The sequence below is a fragment of the Cyprinus carpio genome, chromosome B3, assembly GCF_018340385.1.
Source record: "Cyprinus carpio isolate SPL01 chromosome B3, ASM1834038v1, whole genome shotgun sequence".
Lineage (NCBI taxonomy): Eukaryota > Metazoa > Chordata > Actinopteri > Cypriniformes > Cyprinidae > Cyprinus > Cyprinus carpio.
The window spans coordinates 37,060,225-37,077,442 of NC_056599.1; the positions used below are offsets into that span (position 1 = coordinate 37,060,225).

General features: G+C 39.7%; 1 protein-coding gene across 2 annotated transcripts in view; it reads right to left on the bottom strand.

The window, feature by feature from the left end:
* LOC109078077 (protein kinase C alpha type-like) overlaps positions 1–17,218 on the bottom strand; it is a 146,678-nt gene that overhangs the window by 15,608 nt on the left and 113,852 nt on the right. Inside the window, exons 8-14 of one of the 2 annotated variants that reach the window (XM_019093382.2) lie at positions 12,471–12,564; positions 11,023–11,052; positions 6,579–6,719; positions 5,887–6,060; positions 4,795–4,886; positions 3,943–4,005; positions 2,311–2,449 (exon numbers count right to left, since the gene is read on the bottom strand). In XM_019093382.2, coding sequence (XP_018948927.2) covers positions 2,311–2,449; positions 3,943–4,005; positions 4,795–4,886; positions 5,887–6,060; positions 6,579–6,719; positions 11,023–11,052; positions 12,471–12,564 — 733 coding nt within the window. The remainder of the gene's footprint in view (positions 1–2,310; positions 2,450–3,942; positions 4,006–4,794; positions 4,887–5,886; positions 6,061–6,578; positions 6,720–11,022; positions 11,053–12,470; positions 12,565–17,218) is intronic. The other variant, XM_019093384.2, reaches the window with a different exon arrangement.

A 17,218-nucleotide genomic window follows, 5' to 3' on the forward strand; every position in this document is an offset into this window, starting at 1 on the left:
CAAAATGAAGCTTCTGCCATGGCCGTCCCAGTCCTCTGACCTGAACCCTATAGAACAGTGGTTCCCAGTCCTGGTCCTGGAGAACCCCCTGCATGTTTTTGGTGTCTCTCTTATCTGACACACACACACATCTTGGAGTCTTCATTAATGAGCTGATGAGTTGAATCAGGTGTGTTTGAATAGGGAGACATCTAAAATGTGCATGGTTGGGGGATCTCCAGGACCAGGATTGGGAACCACTGCTATAGAAAATAAGTGGGGTGAACTGAAGAGAAGATGCACGGAGCTGTGAATCTGAAGGATCTGGAGAGATTCTGTATGAAGGAATTGTCTCTGATCTCTTATCAAGTGTTCTCCAAACTCTTCAGGTATTATAGTAGAAAAAGAGTATCTTGGGAAAAGGACATTGCAATGATTGGGTGCCAGTAATTGTGGCCAACATGAACTTTAGAGAGATTTATTTCACAATGAGATACTAGTATTATAGTATTTGAATGAGCTCTTGTTACATTATAGTCCTCCACGTCCGCTGTGTTTTCAAAACTCTGGCAATTTGATAATACCTAAAATATCAAAGTCAACTGTGGGCGGCAGATCCTTTTTCTATTAGCGCCTAAACTCTGGAATAACCTACCTAACATTGTTCGGGAGGCAGACACACTCTTGCAGTTGAAATCTAGATTAAAGACCCATCTCTTTAACCTGGCTTACACATAGCACACTAATACGCTTCTAATATCCAAATCCGTTAAAGGATTTTTAGGCTGCATCAATTAGGGAACTGGGAACACTTCCCATAACACCCGATGTACTTGCTACATCATTAGAAGAATGGCATCTACGCTAATATTAGTCTGTTTGTCTCTTACTCCAAGGTCACCGTAGCCACCAGATCCAGTCTGTATCCAGGTCAGATGGTCACTGCAGTCAACCGGATCCAGTACGTATCCAGACCAGATGGTGGACCAGCACCTAGAAAGGACCTCTACAGCCCTGAATGTCAGCAGACCAGGACAACTAGATGAGCCTCAGATACAGGTCCCCAGTAAAGACCTTGTCTCAGACGACCACCGGGACAAGACCACAGGAACCAATTAAGTCCTCTGCACAATCTGACTTTGCTGCAGCCTGGAATTGAACTGCTGGTTTCGTCTGGTCAGAGGAGAACTGGCCCCCCAACTGAGCCTGGTTTCTCCCAAAGTTTTTTCTCCATTCTGTCACGATGGAGTTTTTGTTCCTTGCCGCATGTCGCCTCTGGCTTGCTTAGTTGGGGACACTTCATTTACAGTGATATCGTTGACTTGATTGCAAATGATTGCAAAGATACTATTAAAACTGAACGGAGCTGCATGATGACATCACTGAATTCAATGATGAAATGCCTTTAACTGTCATTTTGCATTATTGACACACTGTTTTCCTAATTAATGTTGTTCAGTTGCTTTGACACAATCTGTTTTGTTTAAAGCGCTATATAAATAAAGGTGACTTGACTTGACTTGATGTTTGCATCACATAACCAACTTTATATGAATGGCTTTTCTGATGTAGTAAACTTGCTCAGTAGCTCACCTGGTGCACAGTGCACAGTGCACTTGCACTCGGGTTCAAGTCCCAAGAAACATAAGCCATGATAAAAGAGCTCAAAGATTTGAAGAAACAAGCTAAAATTACATGATTACTTTAGCAAATGCATGTTTATGTCTTGTTTTCTTTTATTGAGACTGTCGGTAGGGTTTAGTGTAGGTGGTACGCTAACCTTTACACGCTACTCACTGGTCATTTAATTTCTGAACTACCATTATAAATGTAATAAAACGTTGCCAGATTCATGTTAATCTGTTTCAGATAAAACTAAATGAACTTTTAGTGCAACTTCCTGAACATTTAATTTTGAAAGTGCTGTGAAAAGTAAGCAATAGAATATCATTTTGCAGAGATTTCGCCACAGGTACGTTTTACAAAGAGCCTGTGTCATCTGATGTTTGATTTTTGATATGATTTGTGTGTTTATAAGGTTGTGTGAGTCTGGTTGAGAGGTCAGCAAGGGTGAGGACTTTAAGGCCTGAGGTTGTGTCCTACATGCAGTGACTGTGACAGAGGCAGTCCGGGTCACTTGATTTCAGTTAAAACTGGTTACTCTCACTCTCTCTTTACCTGGAGTTTGACAACCTCCCTCCACACTACTTTCATTATAATAATGAATGGCCAAGAATAATCTCCTTTTGTGCTCCACAGAAGAAATAAAGTCATACAGGTTTGGGGCTGGCATTATGGGTGAATAAATATTCAGTCTCGGTCATCCCTCACCTCCGGGGCGATGTAATCCGGTGTTCCACAAAAGGTGCGTGTCGTCATGCCCTCATACATGTGTTCTTTACACATGCCGAAGTCTGCAATCTTGATGTGGCCCTCGGAGTCCAACATCACGTTATCCAACTTCAGATCTCTGAGGACAAAATGCACATACCAGGTGTATGAAATTCACTGCAGATAACTAATGTTCATGGCAGAGGTTTTGTATCTGCCTTCCCTCGTTTCACTCGGCAGACAGTTCACAGTTAAATTAGCAGTGGGTGCGTACGGCCGCGTGCGATTGGGCAGTATAAGCGAGGTCAGGGCGACCTCAGCCATGCTCAGCCTTCATCATCAAAGAGCATGATTAATGCGAGCTGAATGCTGCAGCGCTGCAGGGACGGAAACAGCGAGCGAGGAGCTGAATGCAGACAGTGCTGCACATAAACAGCGTTTCTTACAGCCCCCTTCTCCTCAAAGAGTGACTCATTCTCTGGACAGGAATATTTATACTGCATTTCATGGGTGTTTCGGACTTGCTAAACCCTGAGTAATGTTGTTTTCAACAAGCAATATGTGTTTTCAATGACACTGTGTTCTATCATTTTCATCTCGTTCAGGTAGCTTTCCTCTAGAATATGGATATGTTAGCTATAGCAAATAACAGCTGGAAGCTGACAGTTTAAAATAGCTTAAGCTCTATTTTGCTGAAGAATTTATGTAAAAGCTTTAACAAAATAATATCAAACTTGAGAAAAAGTTTGCTTTTAAACACTCTGAAAGTCTTAGACATATACTATTTTAGTGAATTACAGTTCATTAAAGGATTATGATTCATTATTTTATATTACTAGTTTCTCTAGAAAGGATGTTCGCTATCCGTTTGACAGAAGAAGTTTATAAAAACAGATGCAGAAATGGTGTTTAATGTATATCCACTACTTCTGAATATCTCCTATCATGATGAATTTGGTAAACCCAGTAACTTTTGTTCAATATTCACACGGATCTCAGAAAATGGCAAGCGCTAATTACATGCAGAAATATTGCTTTTAACCCTCCAAATGGTTTGATATAGACTTCCATTGAAGGCATTACAGATCATTACAGCATTATGGTTCATTATATTACTTGTTGCATGCATTACTTAAGAGAACATTTGCTATGATTGCAAGTCATTAATATTTTCAGTCCATCTTCCCAGTTAATATTATTGTGTGTGTATATATATATATATATATGTATATCAACTTTTAGGAGTACATTAACAGACATGGACTAAAAGTCTAACAACTCCAACTGTGATTTCACGGTGTCTACTCAGTAAAAGCTAAACAGTACAGTGCATGCTCGAACTGAATTTACTGCAATTATGTGGCAAATAAACTAAGGGTCTTTCTCTGTACTGCTGTAACAGTAATAACGAAAATGGAATTTTAATAGGTTTGTCTTGACCTCATCTCAGCTGTTACTGGCTCCGTTCTCAGCTAATCTAATTTGATCATGTGGAGAGTCACATCTGCTCCAATTAATGTGTGTTTTTCACTTATGATGACAGACTGACAGCGTGTGATCTGCTGTGCTCCTCAATTCTGTGTAGAGCAAGAACTATGTACTGTAATACTAAAGATACTGTAATCCACTCACCTGTAAATAATTCCCTTCCTATGAAGAAAGAAGAGTCCGACAGCAATCTCTGCTGCATAGAATCTGTGTCAACACAACACAGTGCAGATTAGTCAACATCACACATTCATTAACATGTAAAGGACACATTTGTTTTGTATTTCTCAGACTGGCATCCCAGCCCTTACTAGAAGCAAAGGAAATAAACTTGCATTGATTGTTCCAGCAGACATTTTCTAGCCTCTGTTGACAAGGTGAAAAAATGGTGTGGAGTTGTGAGCTCAGAAATTTGCTGCTCACACATGCATATATATGAATAACAACATGAACAACTCTATTTCGGGAGCAGCTCTTCATGAACACTCCTCATATGTTTCCTGGTTATATGTTTGCAGTTTTATTCATGTGTGAAGACTGGGTGTTGATGGAGCAAATGTTTACAGCTTTTCGTCTGTGCCATTTTTATACTGTAAGTGTTTTTGCATTATTTAAGCACATTTCTGCACAAATTCTCATTAGTGTACAGTAATTCAAAAACATTAAAAAATAACCATTTAAAATGCTTTTAAATGTATTCTGATTTAAAGAATCTAAGATAGACAAATCTTCATTAAGGATTCCAGTACATTTGACAGCATTTTAAGTTGTAATGAGTTGGTGTTGGAAAGAAATGTGAACAGGTTACCATTTTTCACAGTATATCATGCATTAAGCTGGTGTTCCAGTGTGAACATTGCCCGACAAACAAACTGTGTAGATGAACCAGCATGCTCAGTCACATCTAGAGCTATGTGTTTTGCTTGACTAATGTGTTCATCATTAGTCTGTACTCGTGTGTTTTTGATTGACAGTAAGAAGTGAGTCATGTCTTACACGGCTTGTGGCTCCTTAAACTTGCCCACTTGCTGGATGTGATACATCAGGTCTCCACCGTTAATGTACTCCATTACAAAGTACAGACGATCCTAACAAAAGACACAAGATAAATAAACAAGCAAGCCCCTGTATGCAGTCAATGTACTGTCCTCAGATCAGACAGGATGCCATTGACATACTGATATACTGTATGACAGATCTGCTGTGACACTGCCTTTTTTTCTTTCTCAGATTGGTAAATTGATTACTTTCACAACCAAACACATATTGCACACTGACTACAGCATTATCAAATGTCTCTTAAGCTTCTCAGGGCTCAACAGTAAGGATGGTCTGCTGGCTCACAAATTGGTTTTCTGACATTTTTGATGCAAATTCTGCTTATTTGTCACCGAGATAATATTATCTAACTTTCTAATACTGCAGAAACAAAATCTTCCTATCTTTGAATCCCGATAACATCATAGGTTAATCTTCTGCTTTTATATTACCCATGCTGGTTTGGTCATAGTCTGACTGATTGAATAAGGAAGGCTGTACTACTGTATTCACAAAATCTGGTGAGGACTCCACCACAGCCGCAAAACACAACATATGCTGGTGAACAGCTCTGCAGACCTTTGCAGCTCAGCTTACTCTGACACCAGTTATGTTGAAAAAGCATCGTGACCATCCCAGGGGGAGTTACCGTGTTTGGAGTGAAATGCGAGTGGACATGATGGCTGGTTTGCTGTCTGCATGCAGTTCATGAATATTTAGTGAGGGCATGCTGGGATCTGTTGCATTATTCATCAGCAGGATGCCCATACTGAGAGCACCCTGCTGTGACTCCTGGAGGAGCTTCCCCTGTCTCACACTTATAAAACCCCTGAACTATTATGTACTTCAGTTGTTTGTGTACATTTTTCATGTTTCATAGAAAAATTAAACATAATTTCAGGGGGTTTCTGAAAAATGAAAAAGTTTTTTTTTTTTTTTTACCCTTCTTAGGGTTAGAAAAATGCTAACCCTAACCCTAACCCTAACCCTAGAATGAGAATGCCCCCAAGAGACAAAAAGACAATAGATATAAAAAAATGCATTTCTCACCACAGTCTGGAAGCAGGAGTGCAGCTGGGTGAGGAAAGGTGGCTTATCTCTCTGGGCCAGCACTCTCTTCTCCACCATTGTGCATTCCACATCATCGTCCTGGATCACCACGTCCTTCTTCAGGATTTTAATGGCGTACAGCTCCTCATTGGACTTCATCTCTGCCAACATTACCTATGTTAAAAAAAAAAAAAACACACACTGAGTGGAAACTCATGGTGGGGGTTAATAAGTCATGTGGCATATGCCTTCTTAAGGTGTGGGTCACATTTACTGTTGCTTGGTGTAATTTCACAGGTGACATTGAGTCACTCCAATAGGAATCAGTGCTATCGTAAGTTTCGTGTGAGGGAGAAAAAGTTATCTTATTTTTAAGTACTCAAATTCAACGGAAAGCTGCTTGACTTCTGTGTAAGCTGTGCTTTATACAAAGCTATCAATGAAACATTGGACCCTTTTTTTGCCAGTGAAATTTTTATGAAACTTTATTAATGTGACCGCACCTTTATCCACAGAACCTGTGGTATTAGGCTTCAGTCTTTTTGGCTTCACACAGTTTTAGAGAGTCAAGGGTGGTTTATTCATAAGTTGTTCTGAGGAAGATCTAGTAGCTTGATTTTTGTGAGACTTATCTTCAAAAACATTTAAGCATTTGTTTGAGACATGACAGGAGCACTGAGCATGTGACTGACCTTCCCAAAACTGCCTTTGCCCAGAAGAGCCAGAAAATGGAAGTCATTGAGTTGAACTCTGTTCATGTTTCCGGATGGTAAACTGAAGCGTCGGTGATCGGTGGGAGTGATGACTTTCTTCCCAGGACCGAGCCTGGCTTTCTACAAGAGTGATGGAGAGTGATCAATAATCAATACACGCCCAAATACACACACAAGCTTCCACAGCACTCCAACGCATGTCTTGCAATTAAAACTCTGTTGCGTGCTCAACTACACAATATGGCACTTTTTAGAAACGTGCTGTAACATGGTCAGGCCTGTGTTAAAATGACAGGACATGCAGAAAAAATGTATACTGGGCTTGAGACACGTCCACAGCTGCTGGAGAGAGATCTTCAGCCCAACTGAACAAGAACACAACCTCCAGGCTCATCCTTCCAATTATCTCCTCTGCATATCCTTTTTAAAAGTCTGTTCTGTATACTGGAAAGTATATCATGGTGACCTAGAGTGTGCTTGGCTTTAATGTCTGGGTTGATTTAAAGTCCATTCACACTAGCTGTGATTCAGTCGCTGAAGGTCACCCAGTCACTGTCAGTTGCAGTAGCATTGCTACTCGACTGCAGTGTCCAACTGGATGTGAGTCACTCAATTTCACCATATCGCAACATACGGCCTGTTCAATGTTTAAATGGTGCGACACAAGGATGTGGGGGGTGGGGGGTCATATTAAACTTATTTTTGTTGGAACTTATGGTAACACTTTAGTTTAGGGACTGATTCTCAGCATGCATATTATGAGCATTTTGGCTGTTTATTAGTACTATTAACAGTATGGAGTCTTTAAGTGAAGCATGATGTTGCCTTGTTTGTGGCGTTCATATCCAGTGGAGCTCAGTGAGACTCTTCATGGTTCACCAGTTCACAGTGATAATGAGAGGCTATCACCCTCCTTCAAACCCCACAATTGCACCTCCAACATCTTTCACACACTCTCGCAGTATGTGGCACTCTCACTTGCTTTCTACTATAACACTCTTCTCCATCCTGTTGTTTTGGTGTAAAAACCCACTGACAGCATCTAGGGCACTAATGCTCTCTCTCTCTCTCTCTCTCTCTCCTCTCTCTCTCTCTCTCTCTCTATACAGTATATTTTTCCCTATCTGCTAACTAGCTGACCGCTGTGGTCAGCTGTGACAGACTAAACCACACTATTCTCAATTTGCAATGCTCATTCTACAAAGTGGGTGCCCTTATTAAAATAAGGTATGTGTAGTAAAAAACACTTTTTCTGTTATTATGAGTATTCTGGTCACACATTATTTTAAGGTCCAATTCTTGTTATTAACCTAACCCCCTTAAAAACTTCTAATTTGCTGTTTATTAATAGTTAATAAGGCAATTGCTAAGTTAAGGTAGAGTGTTAGCGGTATTCTTATATTTTCAAAGCAAAATCTTTTTTCTTTTCTTTTTTTTTTTTTTAACAAATATACCCATTTTGATAATATGAATAATAGTAAATGTTTTATAATTAAAATAAATAAAAAAATATTTACAAATTTAACTTTTAATAAATAGCCTTGTTACCATGATTTTGTACAGTAAACAATGATTGACAATTTAAAAAATTTTCCTTCTAATAAACACTGTATAATCTATAAAATCATGCTGTCAATCCTGTTACAATTCTGATGGTGTTTTAATATTTAATACATTTCATGTGAACTGGCACAATGAAACATTTTAGAACTAAGACATGATATGTCATAGAATGTTTAAAATCCTAATGAAATATCACATTTTTGTAATGGAAAAGACCTCCGTTTAACAGAAGGGCTCACTCCGAGATAAGAAGTATACCATCACTCTATGTCCGCTGACTGTACAGAGACCATGATGGGAAAATGCCCAAGAATTATCAAAGGTTTCATATGCTAATTTAATTTGAGGCGGCCTGCCACACTGTTAATGATTTCCTGGAATTATTAAAGTGGTGTCATCCTAATGTCATCTAGAAATAACTATACTAATGAAATTAGGCAGGTGTGCAGACATGCGTGGCTAAGGACTTACACAATACTGAGATATTACACAACTATATGACTGATTTGCTGCTGCATTATTAATTGAATCAGTGCTGTGATGGAAGGGTTTTTTTTTTTAATTATTAGGATTTCTCAGTTTCTCTTACTCTAAGTTTACTGTGCTGATGCAGAGATCCCGAATGGAAATGCCAGTGGCTCCTCACATCACATTCAAGGTAGCTGGTATTTTCTAAGCTATTCTCATGTTACTGCCCCTTTAGCATCAATCTTTTGTGTTGCATTCCTCATTTGTAAACCACTCTGAATAAAAGCATCTGTTAAACCTGCTGTATGAAGGGAGCCATCATGTGGTTGATTTTAGATTTACCATGCGCAGTTATTAAACATGAAGAGCTTTCTTAGAGACTTCTTAAACAGCAGATATAATCTTATACAGCAGGGGTTAGAAGATTAAATAATAATAAATTCATAAACAAAAACACTAATGTCTCATTTGCTGGAAACCAAATTGAACCAGTGCATCATGAACTTGAACAGTGCATCTGTAACATGCAGTATTTCCACTGCACAAAAAAGTTCTTCAGTAGAAAAAAGGTAGAACCATTCACTGAATTGTCTTTTATTGCATTGCTCTGAAAACCCTTCTGGAACCTTTATTTTTTTAAATAGAGTGAGACATAATGGTCACACTTTAGTTTAGGGACCAATTCTCACTGTCAGCTAACTATTAAGAACCAATTTTGCCTCAATAAACTACTAATATGCTGCTTATTAATAGTTAATAAGGTAGTAGTTAAATTGAGGTATGGGGTCAGATTAAGGGATCTAAAATATGGTCATCCAGAACATTTATTGTGCTTTATAAGCACTAATAATCAGACAATATGCTTGTAATATGCATGCTAATAAGCAACTAGTTAACAGTAAGAATTGGACCCTATACTAAAGTGTTAACAATATTTCTTGTGTACATGCATGCCATTTTGTAAAACTACAGTATAACAAGATTTGGCATTGCAGCTAAACAAGTTTAAGGTTAGGGTTAATCTTATAGCTAGGACTCTAAATAAACGCAGTGTATAAACATCCTGATTAAGGACTTTTAAAAGAAGAAGAATTACCATACAGCCACCGACACAACATCGTTTTCATGTTTTGTATTAATATAATAGGACATGATCCTATCTACATTGGGGTACAAATTAAGATGCACATTTTAAATAGTATGTGAAATAGTGTAATTACAGCTGTAATTACATGTTATATGAATGTAATTACAGTGTAATAACATGTATGTACACAATACATACATTTTATACAAAAGTTAAACACACTTCACAATATTTTGTAAAATATATGTACATATACTTCCTGACTATATCTAGCAAATACTGTCTGGACAATGACCCAAGAATACATTGTTATGTATCTATTCTCACATTCACACATTTAAAGGTTGAAATGGTAATTTCATTAGCATGTTGCACTTTTAGAAATAGTAAACATCAGAAAGAAGAGTTATCAAGTGCTGCCCCCTACTGGAGATCTCATATAAGTGAGCTTCACATCTACATGCAAACCCAAACACTAGTGCACTTGAGACTGTCAACAGTGCAGTGAAGAACAGTGTCAATACCCTTTTTCAGTGAGTGACAGGAACAGCATTATTCTGTGGTGCTAGACAAAAAGATGTGATCTAGTTGTCATTCGTTCAGGATGCACATGAAGCATGCTCAGGGTCAGTGTGAGGAAACCTTCTATGATCTATAGAAGGCTGACGCAGATCACAAACAGCCAAAAGATCATTGCCTGTCCTTTAGCTTCTGTGCTCTGCTGTGCTATTTACTAACAACTGCAGTGTTTATGTCTGTAGAACTGGAATAAATGTGTTTGTGTGTGAAAGGAGCCAATGATTATTTGATAGATTTTATGTTTAATGAAATAACTTGCAATATACAAAATTAATTTTGCATTGGAATATCATCCAAATGGCATGTCCCATTTAACACTGTCGCCTTACATTAGGTATATAATAGGTTGTAGTATCACTTAATCATCTGTTGACAATATATATATTGCTGATCATTTCTATTCATTCATAGTTTGGAAATAATAATATTAATAAACATATTTTATGTTCAAGTGGCACCATTTTTGTCACCTCTTTCACTGATCAGAGGTCAGATGTCAGTGGATGTTCACTGGAGCAATAAAGAAAGAGAGCAAGAAAGTGTGTATAAATTGTGTAAGTGAAAGTGAATAAAACCCTGAAAGAAGTTGGATTGCATCTTTGTTAGTAAATCTGATTTCTTTGTAGCAGCCCGAGCCACACAAATAATCAGAGGGAGGGATTTTAATAGTCTAAGATGAACAGATAGAGACAGACAAGGGCGAGCAGGGCAGAGAGAGGAGGCTACCTTCAGCAGGTGGATATTGAACTGACAGGCCTATAAGAGGGAAAAAACTGGGATGTTAGTCTGCTATCTGCATACAGGGATACACAGGGACTGTGGAGACACAGCAGGTCTTTTCTTTTCTCTTCAGACATCTGCTGTAGATGCAGAAAGGCAGGAAACAAACGTCACAGAACAAGGAGAGAGGATCACAGACAAATCACTCACTGTCAGACAACTGACACAAGCATTAGCAAAACTGCAGAAGATGGCATCCAGAAAGCATTTTACCAGACTGTCTTGGCATTATTTCTGCTCATAGTTGCTAGGAGAGTATTTGAAACAAACATTGTCAATGAAAATGTTGAAAAACAATCTGGTGACTAATGGTGCAATACTGATTTGTCAAAACTACAACTACAAAAGTAGAAGGTTTAAAGATGGGTACTTGCTCCTTATCTCACTTTTTTTTTAGTTTAGCCTTTCAAATATATACTTTCAAAGTGTAAACCCTCATTACAAATTAGTTTGCTACAAATAAAGATTTTGCAAAGGTAGTTGGTACTACTATCAAAAGACAATAAAATGTAATAATTGATTTTGCCCTCCAAACTTTTGTTTAAATTCTTTTTAAGATGCAATATTTTATTCTATTGGTCGATTACTGCATTTGTATTGTTATTTATTTTTATATGCAGTGGCCCAAAAAGTATTTGGACACTTAAGCCATTTTAAAAACACTTGAATTTAACTGCATTATATGACTTAATCTAAGAAATAGAATGCCGTTTAAAAAGTTTTATGATCAAAGCTCTTTAGTTTTTACTGTGGGGCAATACGTAATGTAATATATTGTATATACTGTACAGTATGTTTGTTTGTTTGTTAGATGTTCAGTGTCACTGTATCTGAGTAAGTGCTTGTCTGAGAATCTAAAAGTCGTGATTCACGAATATTGTCAAAACCATAGTGCTTCATATGCCAGGACTGGTTTCCAAGATACCCGAGAAGAAGAAAGATAGTGAAATCACTAAAATACTGTTTGATGTGAAAAAACAAAATAGTTTGAGGAGTTTCCAAAAAGAGAGACACACAATAGCAGACAGTTCCGGCATTATTAAGCCAAACATTTGTTGCATAATACGCAAACACTTGACAAAGGGATCTCAGCACCCGTCATTTCCCTGGCTTCCCTTAGCATCCCACCAACACACCAACCACTAGATCTCACCATGGAAACAGTTGCTATGGTCACCCTGACAGTGGCTTTTTGGTCTTTGAGAGTCACGATCTACAGTAGTCTAAGCCATATTAGTGGGCTGCTGCTGTTATTTGAACATTCACTACACATTTAAGCACGATTTAATCACTTGACTTGAGAATGAACAGCCGTGCAGGACTCTTCAACGCTCCTCTGGCATGACAGTGAGTCATGAATGAGTGTGTTTGAAGAGATTAACACACACTCTCACCTCAAACTTCTGCCGCATCTCCAGGTTAATGTCGCTCTCCTCTGGGATGGGCACATTGTAGTACTCACCCTCCTCCTGGTTTAACATCTTATACCTGTCAAACAAGAGAATATCAGACCCAAGTGAAACTTTAAATAGTATCATGATACAATCTAAAAAAGCATGGCACAGTAATAGTAGCTCTTTGTTTACAAAAAGTACATGCCTGCATATACAGCATGGCTTCAAAAAGGCTTAAACCACAGCAAATGTGCTTTAAAATGTTTGACTGCGACCTCTGAATGAATGACGGTACACTGTCATCTGTAGTTTTATGGCTTAGATAGATCACTCGATCACTGTCGAAACTAGATGCTGAGCGTACTGACTTTTTTAATGATCAGCACCAGTGATATTAAGGTGATGCTGGGATCAAATCAGATCAGAGAAATGTTTTCCATTTCAAAATGTACAAAAAATCTTCTATGCCAGATATCATAGAACTTAATCTAGTGTACTACTACTATTTTATGTTTTGATACATTATTTCACTTACATGTTACATTATAATAATTTATTATGGCTCTAATGGTCATTGTAAAATAGATGCACAAATCATTAGTTCACTGATTGTTTTTTTTTTTTTTTTTTTTTTTTTTTTTTTCATAAACGTATTAACTATGGCTGTCATAGGTTTACACACACCTTTTAAATGTTAATAATTTAAAATAAATAAATAACAGGGATTCTAAAAAAAAAAAAAAATGTTGTTTTTTGTTTTGGTACAGCCCAGAATGAGCTTTTGCAAATATCAGATATCTACAAGACAAAATAACAGATGCATTTATAAAAATGACCTTGTTCAAAAGTTTCAATTTTACATACACTTCATTCTTAATGCTCTCTTGTTTGTCCGAAGCCGTGATGATGCTCAAGAAGTCAACATGATGCATTAAGAGGGGGGTGTACAAATGATTGGTAACTCAATTTAGGGACCAATTCTCACTATTAAGCAGTTGCTTATTAGCATGAATATTACTAGCATATTGGCTGTTTATTAGTACTTATTTTCTTTTAGTACATTTTTAAATTTTTTTTAAAGATCTTAACAATCGTAACAATTTAGATTAGGGAACACATAAACATGATGGTTACTGTGTCACATGCGTACTGTGTTGGAGCGCGGAGCGAGGAACGAGGAGACAAAGAGTACATAAACAAGGAACTTTTAATGATCTCAAGGGAACCAGGAAAACACACATGGTAGACATATACGATTCCAGACAAGGGAGAATAGAATGGGCTAGAACTCAAAAAGGCCAGATAATGAGGGGCAGACAGATGAGGAGTATAACTAATAATGAGAAACACCTGAAACTAATAGAACTAAATGGGACAGGAACTGGAAGGACCAAATAAGGACAAACAGGAACTAAATGGGAACATACACGTGACAATACTCCCCCCTCCCGGAAGGCGTGTCCCATGCCGTAACAATACCACTGGGGACGGGGGGTGGGCGCCCTGGAGGCTGGTGCAAGACAGGGACAAGGGAAGGCCCCCAGGGCGGATCAGGGAGCTCTGGGAGCCATGGCGGAGCAGGCAGTTCAGGTTGCCATGTCAGATCAAGAAATCCAGGAGGCCATGGCAGATCAGTGGACTCAGGAGGCCATGGCAGATCCTCCGTGACCTTAGCTGGCTAGGCCACCACGGCCACGGGCATATGGCATCCCCCAAAAAAATGTATTGGGGAAAATTCTGGATGGTGAGAGCATGGAGGGGAGCTCTGCCCTCTGCACCGCGGCTGAGGGTGAGCTGAGTATACATCTGGGACTGCTGGACTTAGAAGGGGACTTCATAGACTGGGAAGCCCCCTCTCCTCTTCCTTGGTCCCCGCTGGTCCCGTCCAGCCCTGAGGGGGCTCCCATTTCCCAGTCCAGCCAGGAGTGGGCTCTGATCCCCGAAGGCAGCCCTGAGAGACCGGACGCTCACAAATGCCCACCCACCCGTCCACTACTGCTGTCGTCTGGCAGCCCCTCTGCTCGCCCTCAGCCCACCATCTATAGGGTGTGAGCTCTGCGGGTGTGCCATCCTCCAGCATCGCCATGGCTGGAGAATCCCTCACCTCCGCCTCCAGCCTCCGTGGCCCGGACTCCGCCTCGGCCCATAGACACAGCGGCTCCACCTCAGCTCCCTCGCCTCCACTGTTGATCCACCAGCCCCACCGGGCTCCCTTATCCCTCCGGCTCTCCTTGGTTGGGCGTCGACCTGCCATCGCCTCAGGACTCCGCTCCTCCGGCTGCACCTCGTCGCTCCGTCCCACCAGCTCCATTGGGATCCTTCCTCCCACCAGCTCCACCTTGGTCCTCAATCGCTCCAGCTCTGCCGTGGATCTCCGGATCTCCACCTTGGTCACAAGAGCCCTCGGCTCCACCCTGGCCCCCCATTTCCTCGGCATCCCCATGGCTCATTAAATTTCCGTCTCCACCTCAGGCTCCTCCCTCCGTCAGCTCCACCGTGGGTGCCATCATGGCTGTGGCCTGGGTCCTGCTGTGCTCCTCCTACTCCAAGTTCCACCTGTTGCCTCCCAGCTCCTCCCTCCATCGTCACCTCCCTGGTCTCTGTCTGCCGGCCCCCTCCCAGGTGTCCGTCCTCCTCCGAATCTCCTCCCTAGTTCCCACCTGTGCCCCCCCTCTGTTATTCTACGGCACAAGGACATGTCTTCCGGGAGGGGGGGGGGCGATATGCCAGTGTAGCATTTGGGCCAATAAGACACACAACTATTTGTTATATTTAACAAATAATATCTAACGCCCACTCATCTAAACAAAGGGTCTATGGACCCTTCCCCCAAAATGCAACTTACACCTCGAAAAGGCAGAACAGGCCTCTGTTTCCACAGCAACCAAAGACAAACTATCTGATAACACTAGTTTTATGGTTCAAAGGAATGCGCGCAAAGCAACTCCTAGCTCAAGTCTCTCTAAAACAGACACACAATGCCCATATAAATGGACTCTTCTCTAATAAGTTTGTAAGAAAACCTCTCTTTGAATGAACACACATATCTTCAGGTCATTGTGTATATTATCGCTGTTCTTGTATATTGTCTGTTGAATTTGACTGTTTTATGCATGCTTATGTTAGAACCACTCGTTCATGTAATCTTACCTATATGTTATCTTACCATGTTTAGTATCTATGAATTTGTCTTCTGATGATCTAAACGAGTGTATATTATATGTTAGTACATAGGCATTATATTAGTGTTCTAAGAATCTTTAGTAATTTTGCATCACCCCCCCACCCCCCCCCCACACTCAAGTTCTATTTTGCAAATTGCCATTCTCTCAGACAAAGGGTCATAAAACTCCCCAGTATTTCCAAACTCCCGCTTGCAATTTCAGCCTTTCTCATTGGACAAGCCCATCCTCAAAGGCGTGAATCGTCTCAGACTTTAAAAGGCTCACGCACAGTTCTGCCCAGGTTCTTCTTCTTCTGCTAAGTCTTCTGTGTCCGTGTGGCGAGCCTGAGCTGGTGCAGGCATGCCCGGTGCACCCCAACACAAAGCTCAGGCAGTCTGCTGTTCTGTTAGATCCGGTGGATAAGGATGGAAAGAAAATGAGGATGTGAGCTAGAAACTCTTCTGCAACCCTTAAGTCTGCGCCAGGCCTTCGGCCTTGACTTTCCATTCATCAAGATCCTCTAACTTAAAACCTACTGGAGACCCAAAGTGCATCAGGACTCTCTTTCATACAGGCGAGACATTTGCACCCTTTACAAAGGTGTGTTTGAACTAAGAAACTGATGTTTCCTCCAAGCTGTAGATCTGCTTAATATCAAATGATACCATGGCTTCATGTTTTTATTTCTCTACTCTTTACTGCTTAAGCTTTAACCCTTTTTCCTATGCCCACTGTATGCATGTGTGTGTATATGTATGTTAGAATAGTTTAAGTGTTTAGGTAGTTAATAAAGTCTTACTTGTATCACACTTGAGGTTGTTCATTGTTTGTTCATATCTGGAGTCCCTAATCATGCAGATTTTTACTACATGCTCTGAGTAATATTGTACAGTAAGAAAGTTATTTTCCTTAACTAGGAAATTAACATTCTTATAATTGACAGACAGTTTACACTGAGATGTCAAGTAAATACTTTCAGCAGATCTAAATATTTATAATTAAATATAACTAGTTATGATGAATTATACACTCTCAGAAATAAAGGTACAAAACCTGTCACTGGGGCTGTACCTTTTCAAAAGGTACATTTTTGTACCTATTGGGTTCTAATATGTACCTGTGTTCCCCTGATTGCCCTGTGTTTAAAAGTCCTAGTCTGTTCAGTTTGTGTTTGTCAGGTCTACTTGTTCTCTCTGTGTGTTGGCCCAAGCTCCTATTGTGGATTATCTCTTGCATTTCCTTGATTAATGACAGTTCTCGTTTAATCGTGCCTCCTGCGTGCTTCCTCAACAGCACGACGTGACATACTGTAGTTCTAGACTAAATGTCAACATGCATTTACACAAAAACAGATTCAGTATTCCTCAAAATGAAAAAAATAAATAAAAAAATAAAAACAAAAAAAAGAAAACCCACAATAAGAAAAAAAACCCTAATAATTTAATCTGCTAAATAACACAACTATCCTTTATGTATTTAATCCCATTTTATTAATCAATGTCTTTGCTGCTGATCCAATTCAACCATACTAATAAGAAAAAAATTATTTAAAATCACATTCACATTTCATTTCTGGTGTGAAAG